Source organism: Spermophilus citellus (assembly GCF_964194105.1).
Source record: "Spermophilus citellus genome assembly, chromosome: 16".
Taxonomy (NCBI): Eukaryota; Metazoa; Chordata; class Mammalia; order Rodentia; family Sciuridae; genus Spermophilus; species Spermophilus citellus.
This window is the reverse complement of record NC_138196.1, coordinates 50,615,185-50,628,483: the sequence shown is the minus strand read 5'-3', so window position 1 is coordinate 50,628,483 and position 13,299 is coordinate 50,615,185. Positions and strand designations below refer to the sequence as shown.

Sequence of the window (13,299 nt, the reverse complement as noted above, 5' to 3'; positions counted from 1 at the left end):
ACTTAATTCTGCCTCAGTGTACCATTGAGCCAGGAGTTCATTTCTCGAAGGGTTAAGCCCTCTTAATCTGTCGACCCTTTGATCTACATAGGGATATTTGTCCAGAGCAGCCTCCACAAACTCATATTCGCACCAGGACTTGCATTCTATGAGCCAAGTCATCCCAAGCATCTACTGAGCATTTTTGAGTAATTTCAGTAAGTCAGAATGTCAGTAACCCAGGAGGTACAACTGCGCAAATAAGGGGTTTTTACCACAGGAAAAGGATGTGAATTGGCACATGTGTGTCCTGGGGGAAGGGTCTTGTTCAGTGGAGCTCACCTGGTGCAAGTGTTTCATTAGCTACAGAAGACTGCATGGTGATAGAGTTGCCACAGGGACATGATTCACTGTGACCATGCATGAACCCCGCCTCTGTTGTGGACTGAAGGTTAAGAGCTCTCACTCTGGGTTATTATTTCCTTTATGTGAACGCCATCAGCAATCCATACACGGCAAAGTTGTGCTTGTTATTGTCTTGAACTGCAAACTCCCACTTGTCTCTGGTTGTTGTCACTGTACAGGGCTCTGTTCTACAGAAATGCAGGACTCAATCAGGATCACATACTTCAGTTTTGAGTGAACACAGTGAAAACTCATAAGTGATTAGAAAGACCTTTTGATTTTGATCGATGACTTCAAATGTATAACTGTTATTTCAGCAATAATATATACAAAGGCTAGTTAGGAATTTGGGAGAAAAAAAACCTAAACATAGCTCAGTTTTTAGTAAAAGGCTTGCTTCGTAGCACATGACTCTTTGACCATACTGAAAAAAGGTTTCTCTGTTGAATACCATCACTGCTAGTGGGCAAGTTTGGTTCACTGTCATGTACAAGGGTGTAAGGGAGGCTAGAGGCAGTGTAAATATTTGTTAGTGCAGCTCATATACTAAACAGAACAGAATGAATAAAAGAAGGCATAAATGAGGCCAAGGGAAGAATGAGTTTCAGGAGCCCAGAGTCAGGATGAAATGGAGAGTGTGGTTTTCATTTTGTTGAGTGAAGCAGGGTGAGAGAATGAGAGGGCACAGGCTGGGAATTTGACCCCTTATTACACCCATATCTTAGTCCTAAAGACCAGGGTGACCTTGCTCATCTTTCATCTAATGGCAAACATAGTGCTTCTGGTATTAACTGTTGTAGGTGTTCAAATAAAATTTTGAATAATGGATAGAAAATGCAGCACTCTGAGACTTCACTGCACCCCATATCATATATTGTCTCTAGGACGAAATGCACCAAAAATGTGGAAAATAACAAGGATTCAAATGACCAAGGCTCTTCTGGACTAGAGTCAATATTTGGCTAAATGACCTAAACTAGGAGTTTAGGAAACTCTTTGAGTTGAAGCATGCTCTGTCAGGACACTTAGAAAACTAAGCATTCTTAAAATGTATTTTTAAAATGTTAAACTATTAAAATTCATATATGAAGACTGGAATGGGGTCAAGGGAGGGAAAAGTAACAATAGGAAAACATTAATTGAACATGTACTTTGTGCCTAAACCATTGTTGTGAGGGGCTTTACCCTCTTGCAGTTTGATTCACTTCACGAGAGATGCATAAAAAGGAGGTCTGAAGGAAGAAGCTTAGAGGCCAGAGTGAGGGCTTTGAATTTCAGTCTCAACACTTACTTGCCGTGTGATCTTCCAAAGGGTTTTACCTCTCTGTGCCTCGGTTTCTCGATATGGAAAAAGGAAGGCTACTGAGTGGATTAAAAGTCCATGGCAGCAGGGCTGGTGAATAGTGAGCACTTAATAAGGACAGCTCTCCTTGGGATTGTTAGGGTTGATTCCTCACAAAACTCCTGAGAGGTATCAGTCATACAACTAGTGAGAAGCAGGGTACCATTTTGAACTCAGGTCTGTGGCTTGAAAGCTGGCAGTCTCCACCTGCCTCTCTACCTGGGAATTAGAGTGCTCAGTGGAAGTCCTCTTGTTAACAGAGATTGAATGGACTGAACTAGATCTATGAAATTAGCTGAACCCAGAGGCTGCAAAGTAACCTAAACATGCTGTTCTATTTAGTGATGGACACTCCATTGGAGTGAGGAAGGGTTTTGGCCAGGAGCAGGGGGCTCTTGGTAAAGTCTGGGCTGTGCCACCACATCACCAAGGTTAGACACATAACTTTACCACTTGTCAGATTTGTCATCAAGGACAAATGACTGTGTTTTCCACGTATAAAATGGGGAGGATGGTACCAACAAATACTACCCTAAACTATAGTTGTAAAGATTGTATAGCAAAAGTTCATGCACTAAAGCATGGTATCCAGACTCAAGGAAGTTTATTATTATTTCTAGTAAAGATAAAACCTAGCTTTCAGTGTGGCTGATAACTGGAGGAACATGGTATGATTCACAACACACACAGAAATTCCATGTGGAAACCTTAATTTTCAATGACCTGTGTATATTTTAATGTTTTGTGAAATTCCCCGTTAGTAGTTAAAATTCAGCATCTTTGGGGCTGGGATTGTGGCTCAGTGGTAGAACGCTTGCCTAGCACATGTGAGGCCCTGGGTTCGATGCTCAGCACCACATAAAGTTAAATAAGTAAAATAAAAGTATTGTGTTCAGCTACAACTAAAAAATAAATCCTGAAAAAGTTAAAAACAAAATTCTGCATCTTTGAGAATTTATTAGTAAAAACAATTTCTACTAAATTTTTTTAGAGAATTCTTTTTTTTTTCATTTTGGTCATTTTAATTAACTATAGGAATTTGTATTTTAATAAGCCTTGTGAATAAAATTTTATATTGTCTATGTAAACCTAAAATATCTATATTGAGCCAGCTGCAGTGGTGCATGCCTATAATCCCAGAGGTTTGGGAAGCTGAGGCAGGATTACAAATTCAAAGCCAGCCTCAGCAACTTAGTGAGGCCCTAAAAACTTAGTGAGACACTGTCTCAAAATAAAAAATAAAAAGGGCTGGGGATGTTGCTCAGTGATTAAGCACCCACAGGTTCAATCCCTGGTACTAGAAAAACAATATATACCTATATATTTTGTATATAACATATCTTTATAAAATATATATTTTATATGTTTATATATTTTATAAAATATATATATATATATATATATATATATATATATGTGTGTGTGTGTGTGTGTGTTTTAAAGTGTACTTACACTCAGGACACCAAGAAGACACACTGGGAGAAGGTTAGTCTCTTCAGTAAATTGCATTGGGAAAACTGGATTTGTACACACAAAAGAATGACTCTATTTTATCCTATATCATGTGTAAAAATCAACTCAAAATGGATGAAAGACATAAATGAAAGACCTCAGACCATAAAACTCCTAGAAGAAAACCTAAGGAAGAAGCTCCTTGGTACTGGCATTGGTACGGATTTTTTGGATATTTTACTAAAACCACAGGCAACAAGAGAAGATAAACCAATGGGACTACACCAAACTGTGAAGCAAAACAAACAAACAACAAAAGCAACCAACATAATGTAAAGGCAACCAAAAGATTGGGAGGAAGTATTTGTGAACCACATATCAGATCAGGGGTTGCTGTCTAAAATATCTAAGGAATTCATTCACACAATGCAACAGCAAAAACCAAATGATCCAGTCAGAAAATGGGCAAAAGACTGGAATATTTTTTCACAGAGGAAAGAAAACTGGGCAGAAGGTATATGACAAGGTGCTCAGTGTCACTAACCTAGGGAAATGCAAACCAAAACACAGGAGATATCACCTCACACCTGTTAGAATGACTATTATCAAAAAGCAAAGAGATATCAGGTATTGGCAAAGGAGTGGAGACAGGAAATGCTGCTTGTGATTGGTATAGCCATCAGGGAAATAGAACTACCAACCTTGGAGACCTGAGTGTGGAAAAAGGAAAAGAAAAGAACTACCATCTGACCATGCTATTCTTTTTCTCATACCCCAAGGTAATGAAATCATTTCATGTTCATTGCCACATTTTTCACAATAGTGAGATATAGAAATAAACCTGTGTGTCCACTGACAGATGGATTAAAAACATTGATACACACACACACACACACATACACACATACAGTTGAATGTTGTTCCGTCATTTAAAAGGAGATTCTGCCATTTGTGACCCAGAAGACATCATGCTAAGTGAAATGAGCCCGCTGAAGAAAGAAAAATACTAGCTGATCTCACTTATATGTAGAATCTAAACAAACAAACAAAACCTCAAGTACACAGAAACTGAAAGTAGAAAAGTAGTTTCCAAAGTGGGGGATTTTGAAGGAAAAGGAGAGATGTAGGTCAAAAGGGTACAAAGTTTCAATGATGTAAGATGAAGAAGCCTAACGTATATCATCAAGAGTCTAGTTAATGGTATCGTATTGTATACCGGATATTTACTCAGGAGGTAAATTTTAGGTACTTTCACCACACACATATCATATGATACATATGTTAACTGGCTTGACTGTAGTAATGAATCATTTCAGTGTGTGTGTGTCTATATATACATATAGGAAAACATGTGCACCTTAAATATGCATATTTTTTTAAAAGTATACTTCTACTTGAAAGAAGAAACAAATACCCATTTAAGGCAAAAAAAAAATTTAAAACACCGTTATGGTTCAGATATTAGGTGCCCCCAGAAACTCACATGTGAAAGAATTCAAGAAAGTTTAGAGGTGAAATGATTGGGTTATGATAACCTTAACCTAAACAGTAAAGTTAATCCCCTAATAGGGATTAACTGGGTAGTAACTAAGCAGGTGAAGTGTGACTGGAGGAAGTGGTCATTGGTCATTCCTCTGGGGTATATATTTTGTGAGCTGAGTTTAGTCTCTCTCTGCATCCTGGTATCAAGGCCACAGCTGCTTTTCTCTGCTACACATTTCCTCCATGATGTTCTGCCTCACCTTGGGTCCAGAGCAATGGAGCTGGCTGTCTATGGATTGAGACCTCTGAAACTGTGAGCTCCAAAATAAACTTTCTCCCTCTCAATTGTTCTTTTTGGGTCTTTTGGTCACAGCAGCAAAAAAAACAAAACAAAACAAAAAACACCTATCACAAAATAAGGGCATCATTTAAAAAGAACTCTCTGTAAACCTCATTTGCAGGTGGGCTAACATTTCAAATTTGGCAAAAGAATGAAACTGCTTCTTTGTCTAAGGCCTGAGGGGGTTGACACACCTAGATATATTATTCATTCCTTTTCTTATATTCTCCCTTTACCTGAAAACTATTAGTGGCCATAAACATTAAAATGAATTGAAGTAATAGTCAATAGACTTTGAGAATTTCATTTTACTCCTTGACATAATTGGATAACAGCTGCAATTTAGAAAACTGAGCTCGAATTTATCATCTCTTCTCCATAGGCCATGTGCTGTTAGTTCTTTACAAGATGTATTTGGTCTGATGACATTTTCATTCAAATGTGTCATACATTTTCTTCTTCCTCTTGTCTAGCGTCATCTAGGAGTACATCTGAAATCATAGCCTCTTGGATGTCCATACTCTGTAATACCACAGTGACAAGTGCATTAATTACGTAAGTGTTCACATGGGTCATGGTTTTCTAGAGGAAAAAAAAAATACCTGTCATTCTTTTCAAGTGGCTCATTCTGTTTGCAGTAGAGGCAGTAAACTGCTAGTGAGGAAATTAAATTCTGACAAACAACTCTCCTCTCTGCTGGTGCACTAATTGAAACTGAACCTTGTGTCTTTGATGAAGAGCAATCAGAACGTACACAGAATGCCAGTCTGCAGAAGAGAAAGAGAAGCCCACACCGACCTTCAAAAAGTCACTGACCAGATCCATGTCAGTGAGAGCACAGATTTCAGTTCAAGGGGAGCCCATCAGCTGACAGACTGGAGGGGGTGGCAGAGAGAGAGGCTTGGATGGCTTTCCATGGGATCTGATGGACAACAAATTTCAACCTTACATTTTAAGAAGTCACTGAAAATTGAGTAAAAATCAAAGTTAACTGCATAAAGATGACAGGTCCTGTCTAGACGGTTTTTCATAGAAATAAATTTGCAGGAAGAGAAAGTAAAGCAGGATTGTCCTGAGCTCTCTGTAGCACAGAGATGTGGATGTGATCCTCTGGGCAGGTGGGTGAAATCAGAATGTCTAGATCTCTGATGTAGAGAAGTCTAACCCCGGTATACCACGGTGCAATAAAAATATGATCATTTTCTGCATGGCATGGGAAAAAATATTGTCATAGCTATACCACAGCAGAGAACCACATCAATGTTAAAGAAATCTCCACACACTGCCCATCACAGTTCTACCTTTTATGTTATTCGAAGTTCTAGAATTTTGTAATGTTATATGCAATACAATGAAAACATTCTGCTTATCTTTAAAATAAGCAAAATTGGTAAATAAGTTATGTCCATATTAAGAAAAATTATGCAACTCTTAAAAAGTTTTTGCCTGTTTGTTTGCAGTAACTGGGAATAAAACTCAGAGCCTCATGCAGGTCAAGCAAGTTCGAGGCCAGCTGGGGCAACTTAGCAGGAAGTTCCTCTGTCAAAATAAAAAATAAATAAAAAGGGCTGAGGATGTAGCTCAGTGGTAGGCAGAGCACTCACCCATCAGGGACAAGGCCCTGGGTTCTACCCCCAGCACCAAAAGACACATACACACAAATACACACTCACACACATACACACCCACACACATACATACACAAAATCACATACTTTAAAGTGAGAAAATCAGGGTGCAAAGCTAGATACAATATGCCATTTTATAACCCACAAAGAGGGAGTACATTCAGAAAATAAAATTAGATTATGCACAGAAAATATATTTGTATTATAATCTGTACTTTTTCAAATAGTTAACTTTTCAAAATAAAAATTATAATGTGATATTTTATAGTATGACAGTTTCTAATATTGGATTCACTGTATTCCAGAAACTTAAAAAAGTTTGAAGTAATCATTTGGTTAATTACATATTTAGAAATACAGTATGAATGCCTTTTATTAAAAATTAAAATATATAAAACATTGCAAAGGATTTTCTTCTTATGCAGGTGAATGACAAAAAGAAGAGGAAAACCTTCCATTCCAATACTGACTACTAAGGATTTGAACAGAAATAAACAGTGCATAAGTCGGAACATTGTCCTGAAAGATAAAAAAGGACACCATCTCAAATCCATGGGCCTTTACGGATGGCCCAGTTTGAGCTAGTTCATCATCATCTCTGGATGTACAAATGCTAAAAGGTTATAGTGGAGGGAATCTGGTATTATTCCCTCTTCTGGAGTTTATTTTCACTGATTTTATTAAAGTCTGACCGACAAATAAAATACTAAGGTGTATAGTGTGAAGGATGTGAAGGTTGATTTGGTTTGCATCAACATCGTACAAATAATTACCTTTTCTGTATGTAGTGAGAACAATTAAGATATACTCCCTTAGCAGATTTTAAGTACACATTATTAAGTAAAGTTATTGTTGTCCATTAAGTCTCCTTTAGCCAACATCTTTTTATGTTGCCTGAAGAGATTAAAGACATCTCTTAGAATGCTTACATTTAGATATTTTAAAACCCTAAAAATCTTCCATTATTCTTAGTAAGAGAATTATCCCTGGATTATTAGAAGATACCAACAAGACAGATTTCAGGGAAGAGAGTGCTTGTCAAACCAGCTGGTGTCTGGCATACGGTAAAGGCTCAAATGAATCTTTAGATAAATGCACAAATGAACACATCAACGGATCACCTCATTTCACACATCCCAATAAATTATACGAGAATGCATTCTCTTTCAAAAGCAATTATTCTTAATTTTCCACAAGCAGCCATGCATTCCAGTGATGAAGTTAGTTTGGTCTTCCAGTTACTCTTGAAAGTAACCTTGAAACAAGAAGCTTGGTGAACTTCATTGGGCACCTACCTCACTTGTCTTCCCTGGTCCTTCCCAGAGCCCTGGCACTTGGGCCACCAACAATCCTCTTCTGTCCCGCTCTGTTCCTGCTACCCTCTTCTATTCCCACAATAGCCACCCTTCTCTCTTCAGTTGGAGACAGCAAGATTTATTCCACCCCCCATCCCATCTTGAAATTAAGGAGTTTGACTGCATTTTGGCACCAGTTCTGGAGCATCATACAGACAAGTAATTATTTTAGAGGAGGCTTTTGACATCATGGCTTATTTACTGTGTTGCCCTAAACTTTCAGATGTCACAAGAAAAAGAACAAATATTCAACATTTCTCCTGATCCCTGTTGATGTCTTTGGCTATTATTTGTAATTTTAGTTACCAATGAATACTAGTGTTAACAAAAGCAAAATTCCATCATAGTACATTTTGGTAATTCCAAGCACTGATTTCATTATAACTTAATACAGAATTTTCATTAAAAAGAGTAAAACATAGCTGGGCGCGGTGGCACACGCCTGTAATCCCAGCATTTTGGGAGAGGATGAGACAAGAGGATCGCAAGTTCAAAGCCAGCCACAGCAATGTCAAGGTGCTAAGCAACTCAGTGAGACCCTGTCTCTAAATAAAATACAAAATAGGGCTGGGGATGTGGCTCAATGGTTGAGTGCTCATCCCCGGTACAAAAAAAGAAAAAAAAAAAAAAAGAGTATAAGCATAGGCTGTTGAGTTATCACTCATACTTAACAATGAATATCCTGAGTACCTGTTTCAATCACTATCTTTTGGAATTAATTCCTCGTTTCTCAGGCTAATGTTTACTATATATGTTGATGTTTTCCAGTGCTGGGGATTGAACCCAAGGCCACTTGACCACTCACTAAATGGCCAAGGCTGGCCTTAAATCTTTCATCCTCCTGCCTCAGACTCCTGAGTTGCTCGGATGAAAGTGTGAGTTTTAGTCCTCACCAAGTTGATATATAGTTTTTTCCAGAAGGTACATTAAAATGGGTGGCATCTGGTTTCCTGCTTCCATACATTAAAAGCAGCCCCCCAAAAGCTAACACAACTTTTGAAAAGGCATCTGACATCGTATGAGTGCTAGAAAAATACTCATTTCTGTTCTCTCCAGGGCTGATTTGGAGACAAAGGGCAAAATGAAGCAAGCAGGAAGTGAATGATAACACCCTCATTTCCCTTAGCTGACTTCAAAGAGCCACATTTCTCAGGCTGGAAGAAGAGGATTCCTCCCCTCCTCTAGAGAAACCTGCTCTTCAAGGAAAAGACCTGCAGAAAATGGGCAAAGCAAACAGCCTCCCTGCAGGGAAGCCCAGGAGTTAGCAAGCTCCACCTGCAGCTTTCATCAGCTCAGAGGAAAGCTTCCAAGTGCCAAGGACTGCAAGGCCAACCAAAAGGAAGGGGGAAAAGCCGCTCAGAGGAGAAGCAGGTAAACAGGGAGATTACTCTGAAAATATTACAATTAGAAAAATGAGATACCAGGGGTCCAAGTAATAGGGGGGAAAATGCCCGGGATAATCGGAACAAGATCAAACTCTCAAAAATATGTGAGTTGAAATGTAATTTTTTTTTTTTAAAGAGAGAGTGAGAGAGGAGAGAGAGAGAGAAAGATAATTTTTAATATTTATTTTTTAGTTCTCGGCAGACACAACATCTTTGTTGGTATGTGGTGCTGAGGATCGAACCCGGGCCGCACGCATGCCAGGCGAGCGCGCTACCGCTTGAGCCACATCCCCAGCCCTGAAATATAATTTTTAACAGAAGGAATGGAAGATAAAAGTGGAATGGATCTTTTAGGAAGTAGAGCAAAAAGATAAAAAATGGGAAGTTAGAATTCAATTTAAAAAGAGAGGATCAGTCTAGCAAGTCTTATAGTATATAGTTACAAGTCTCAGAAAGAGGACTGAGAAAACACGTAAAAAAAACTATCAAAGAAATAACACATCCCCCCAAATGTGGATTCCCACAATTAAACCTGAGTACCCAGTGCAATGGAAGAGAAAAGGCCCACACCAAGATATGTTTTGGGGAAATCCCACAACACTGGGAAAGAAAAAGGAGTGTTCCAAAAAGAAGATTCCAAAGATTTGTGAGAATAATATTGCATCACAAACAATAAACAGGGAATGAAAATGGGCAATTCAGTGGTAACTTTGGAAGCTGGAAGAGGGCGATTCAATGACTTCAGAATTCTGAATGATATGTACCCCCAAACCAAAAATCTATACCTCATCTAAATATTTATTAATCAACTATGGGAGTACGATAAGAACATTTTTCAGACATATAAAGTCACATGCACAAAAATTATCTCCCATGCACTCATTCTCAGAAATAATCAGGATGTGTTCTATCAAAGCAAGCATTAAGCTAAAAGAAAGGCACAGGAGGCCACAGTGGAACAATCCAGACAACAAAGGGAAGTTCCAGGGCGGCAGACATTCCAGAGGGATTGGGCCCCAGGGAGAAGGGCTGTATGAGGCCAGCAGCCAACAAAAGGAACTGACAGATTTTCTAGTAGTTTTGGCACAGACTAAAAGACATTTAACATGAGTCATACTTTGACCTTCTATTGACATTCCCACCTTGGGTTGGATCCCATCTATTCTCTCTGCCTGGAATACTCATTTCTGAGAGCCATATCATTTCTCTTCATCAATTTTAGGACTATATTCAAATGTCAGCTTGTCATAGATGGTTTCCCAAACTGTATCCTTTTTTTCCCCATTAGAGACATTTGCTTCCCCAATCCAAATTTCTCTTAGTACTCATCACTCCATGTAATATTATAGATTATACTTATTGACCACCACCTGTCTCCACCAAATGTAAGTCCCATGAAGGTAGGGAATTTTTACTTGTTTTAACAGAGCAGTATATGGTAGGGGACCAAAAAACATTTTTTAAATGAATGGTCACATGTTTAAAAAAAAATTAAGTCAACTGTTCAAGAATGAGAAAGTTTCAAAGTCAATGGAATCTGACATCACTTAGTTCAGCAGTAAATACTTATGCAATTGAAATAATGAAAACACTGTGCAGATTAATCCAAAAATTATGCGGTACTCACAACTATAAATTCCTTTCTAATGGAAGACTAACAAGAGTAATGGAGGTTTGTTAGGTTATTCAGTCATCCTCCAACATCAAACAGAGGCAATGGGCAATTTCTAAATTTAGTGATTCAAGAAATAATACATATTTTTGAAAATAGGAGAGGGGGAAATAGCTTAAAATTGTTAAGTCATGTCAGTAGAGTGCACAGGACTGCTGTTTCATTTCATACATCAGCTCTTGTAGATGTTCTAAACTGCATGCATATCATTTGATAAACGTGAAGCAGGGCATCTACTTAAAGGAAAAATGATGGCTCTCCAAAGTTCGAAGAAAGTTAGATTCTTTGTTATTTGTATCACAGTGACTGGGAAGAGTACTCCATAAACACCTTCTGGGTGAATGGATGAATTTTGACTGCATAGAGACACATGGAAAATAGATGCAGTATTTCACATGAAATCTTGAGTATAACGTTTCTGACAACAGAAAGATAAAATGCTTTATATAAAAAATTTTTGATACATATCATTGAAAAAATAAAAAATGTGCTTTTAAATCATGATGAATAATTATTAATACGTTCAAGACTAAAAAAAAATTCTTAAAAACTTTTAGTAAGAATTCATTATAGAAAAGTTAGGCTTTAATAGCCATATACTGTCACCTAGTGGCTAGGTCTATAAGTACTGCCGGGTTTTGGCACCTGGAAAGATGCTTTTCCTTAAGCTAGAGAATAAATAACTTTATATCCATGCTTTTCTCAATTCATCAACTGAATCCTGAACAGAAATACAAATATACAGGAAAAACAGGCAATAAAGCTAAAGTATTTTATTAATAATTTATTGTCAGTAAGAAAGACTGGCTAATGGTAGTTTTCAGTAAAAACCTTTACAAGACCATTGCATCACAAATATACAGACACTATAAAAACTGTGTCATGGTGGTTTTGGTCCTAAACAGGTCTGCAGAAGGTCCCCATTACACTTTCCATAATGAAAAATGTTTATAATTCTAAAATACAGCAACCCATTTAAGACATGTCCATGTATCATATTTTCCCTCATCCTGTATGTACAGCTAGAAATAAATGACTATATTGAAATGTGTTAATGAAATGTCATACTTCAGTGGAAAAGAACATATAGTGAAACCCTGGTTATAGTAAAGAATCAGGGTGCTAGGTAATGACACTTAATACCACCAAAATTCAGCTGAAAACAAATGCACAGAGTGTCTCCAAAATCTAGTTAAAACTATGAAAAATCAAATCTGTACATAAAATTTACAAAAAAAGAGAAAGGAAAATTAAAATAATCAAATCTATATAAATATATGAACCATGCTAACAAGATGGTAGGACTTATTTTCGCTTCATTATTTTAACAGACAAATGTAAATACAAAAAAAGATGTTCAGAAATGGCACAGCCAATGAAATCTCGTCCAATTACAGTGGGTTAGGACACGGGAAATGGCTAACATCAGGAAGCGCAGGATTCAGTGCAGCCATGCCCATTGTAGCTCACCGAAAAAAGCGCTTAAGCACTGCTTCAAAGAACAATGCAGATTATTGATATAATCTCTAGGTTTGATAAAGTCAGGCACTTTGGGGGGAAGTTTGAGTGTCAGACTTCCGTGTGTTGTTGAGAATCCAGTGGAGGAATCGTCACCTCTTCAAAATGGCCGTCGTCTCCACTCTCATAGTCACTCATCATGACCTCAGACTCTACTTCACAGCACGCTGACACATCAGAGCAGGAAGCTGTGGAAGCGTACACAGACATGGGCATGTTTTCTACAGTGGAGGAGTCAAAGTTTCTTTGATACCCTGGAGGGTAAGGGGCATAGGGTTCTCTACAAGTACTATTCTCACCAGTGCCTTTTTTTTGAGGTTCAGACATATCGACAGGATAGAAATTGGGCAGATACTGATTCAAGTTGAACCTCTGCCGATTTCTGGATGAAGACTCCAAGCTATCTGCAGCAGGCATGTCTCTAGGTGGGTGTATAGACTCAAACTGATCGCTGAATTCTGGAGGCAATGGTGGTAGTTCATCAGGTGCAGGGAAGTCTTCCGGAGGTGGTGGAAAATCACTTTCAATGTCGTAACCTCCAGGATAATAGTCTGTATCGATGGCATTTGGATCTGCTGAGTACAGGGGTGTATGCTCATCAATAACCTCATAATTGGGGAACTCTTGTATATCTGGCAGAGGAACACTTGGCATCCAATCTGATGTATCCCAGTGGTACCCTTGGTAGAAAAGAAAACAAGAGATTTCAATGTGTTTTCTCCTAGATATTGTGATTTGGAA

At 38.1% G+C, this 13,299-nt stretch overlaps 1 protein-coding gene across 6 annotated transcripts in view; it reads right to left on the bottom strand.

Moving 5' to 3' along the window:
• Positions 1 to 11,804: 11,804 nt before the first annotated feature.
• The window catches only part of FAT1 (FAT atypical cadherin 1), a 125,846-nt gene continuing 124,351 nt past the window's right edge, over positions 11,805 to 13,299 (bottom strand). For all 6 annotated transcript variants that reach the window (XM_081269388.1, XM_081269387.1, XM_081269392.1 and 3 more), the window contains one exon: positions 11,805 to 13,238. In XM_081269388.1, coding sequence (XP_081125514.1) covers positions 12,610 to 13,238 — 629 coding nt within the window. In that variant the 3' untranslated portion in view covers positions 11,805 to 12,609. The remainder of the gene's footprint in view (positions 13,239 to 13,299) is intronic.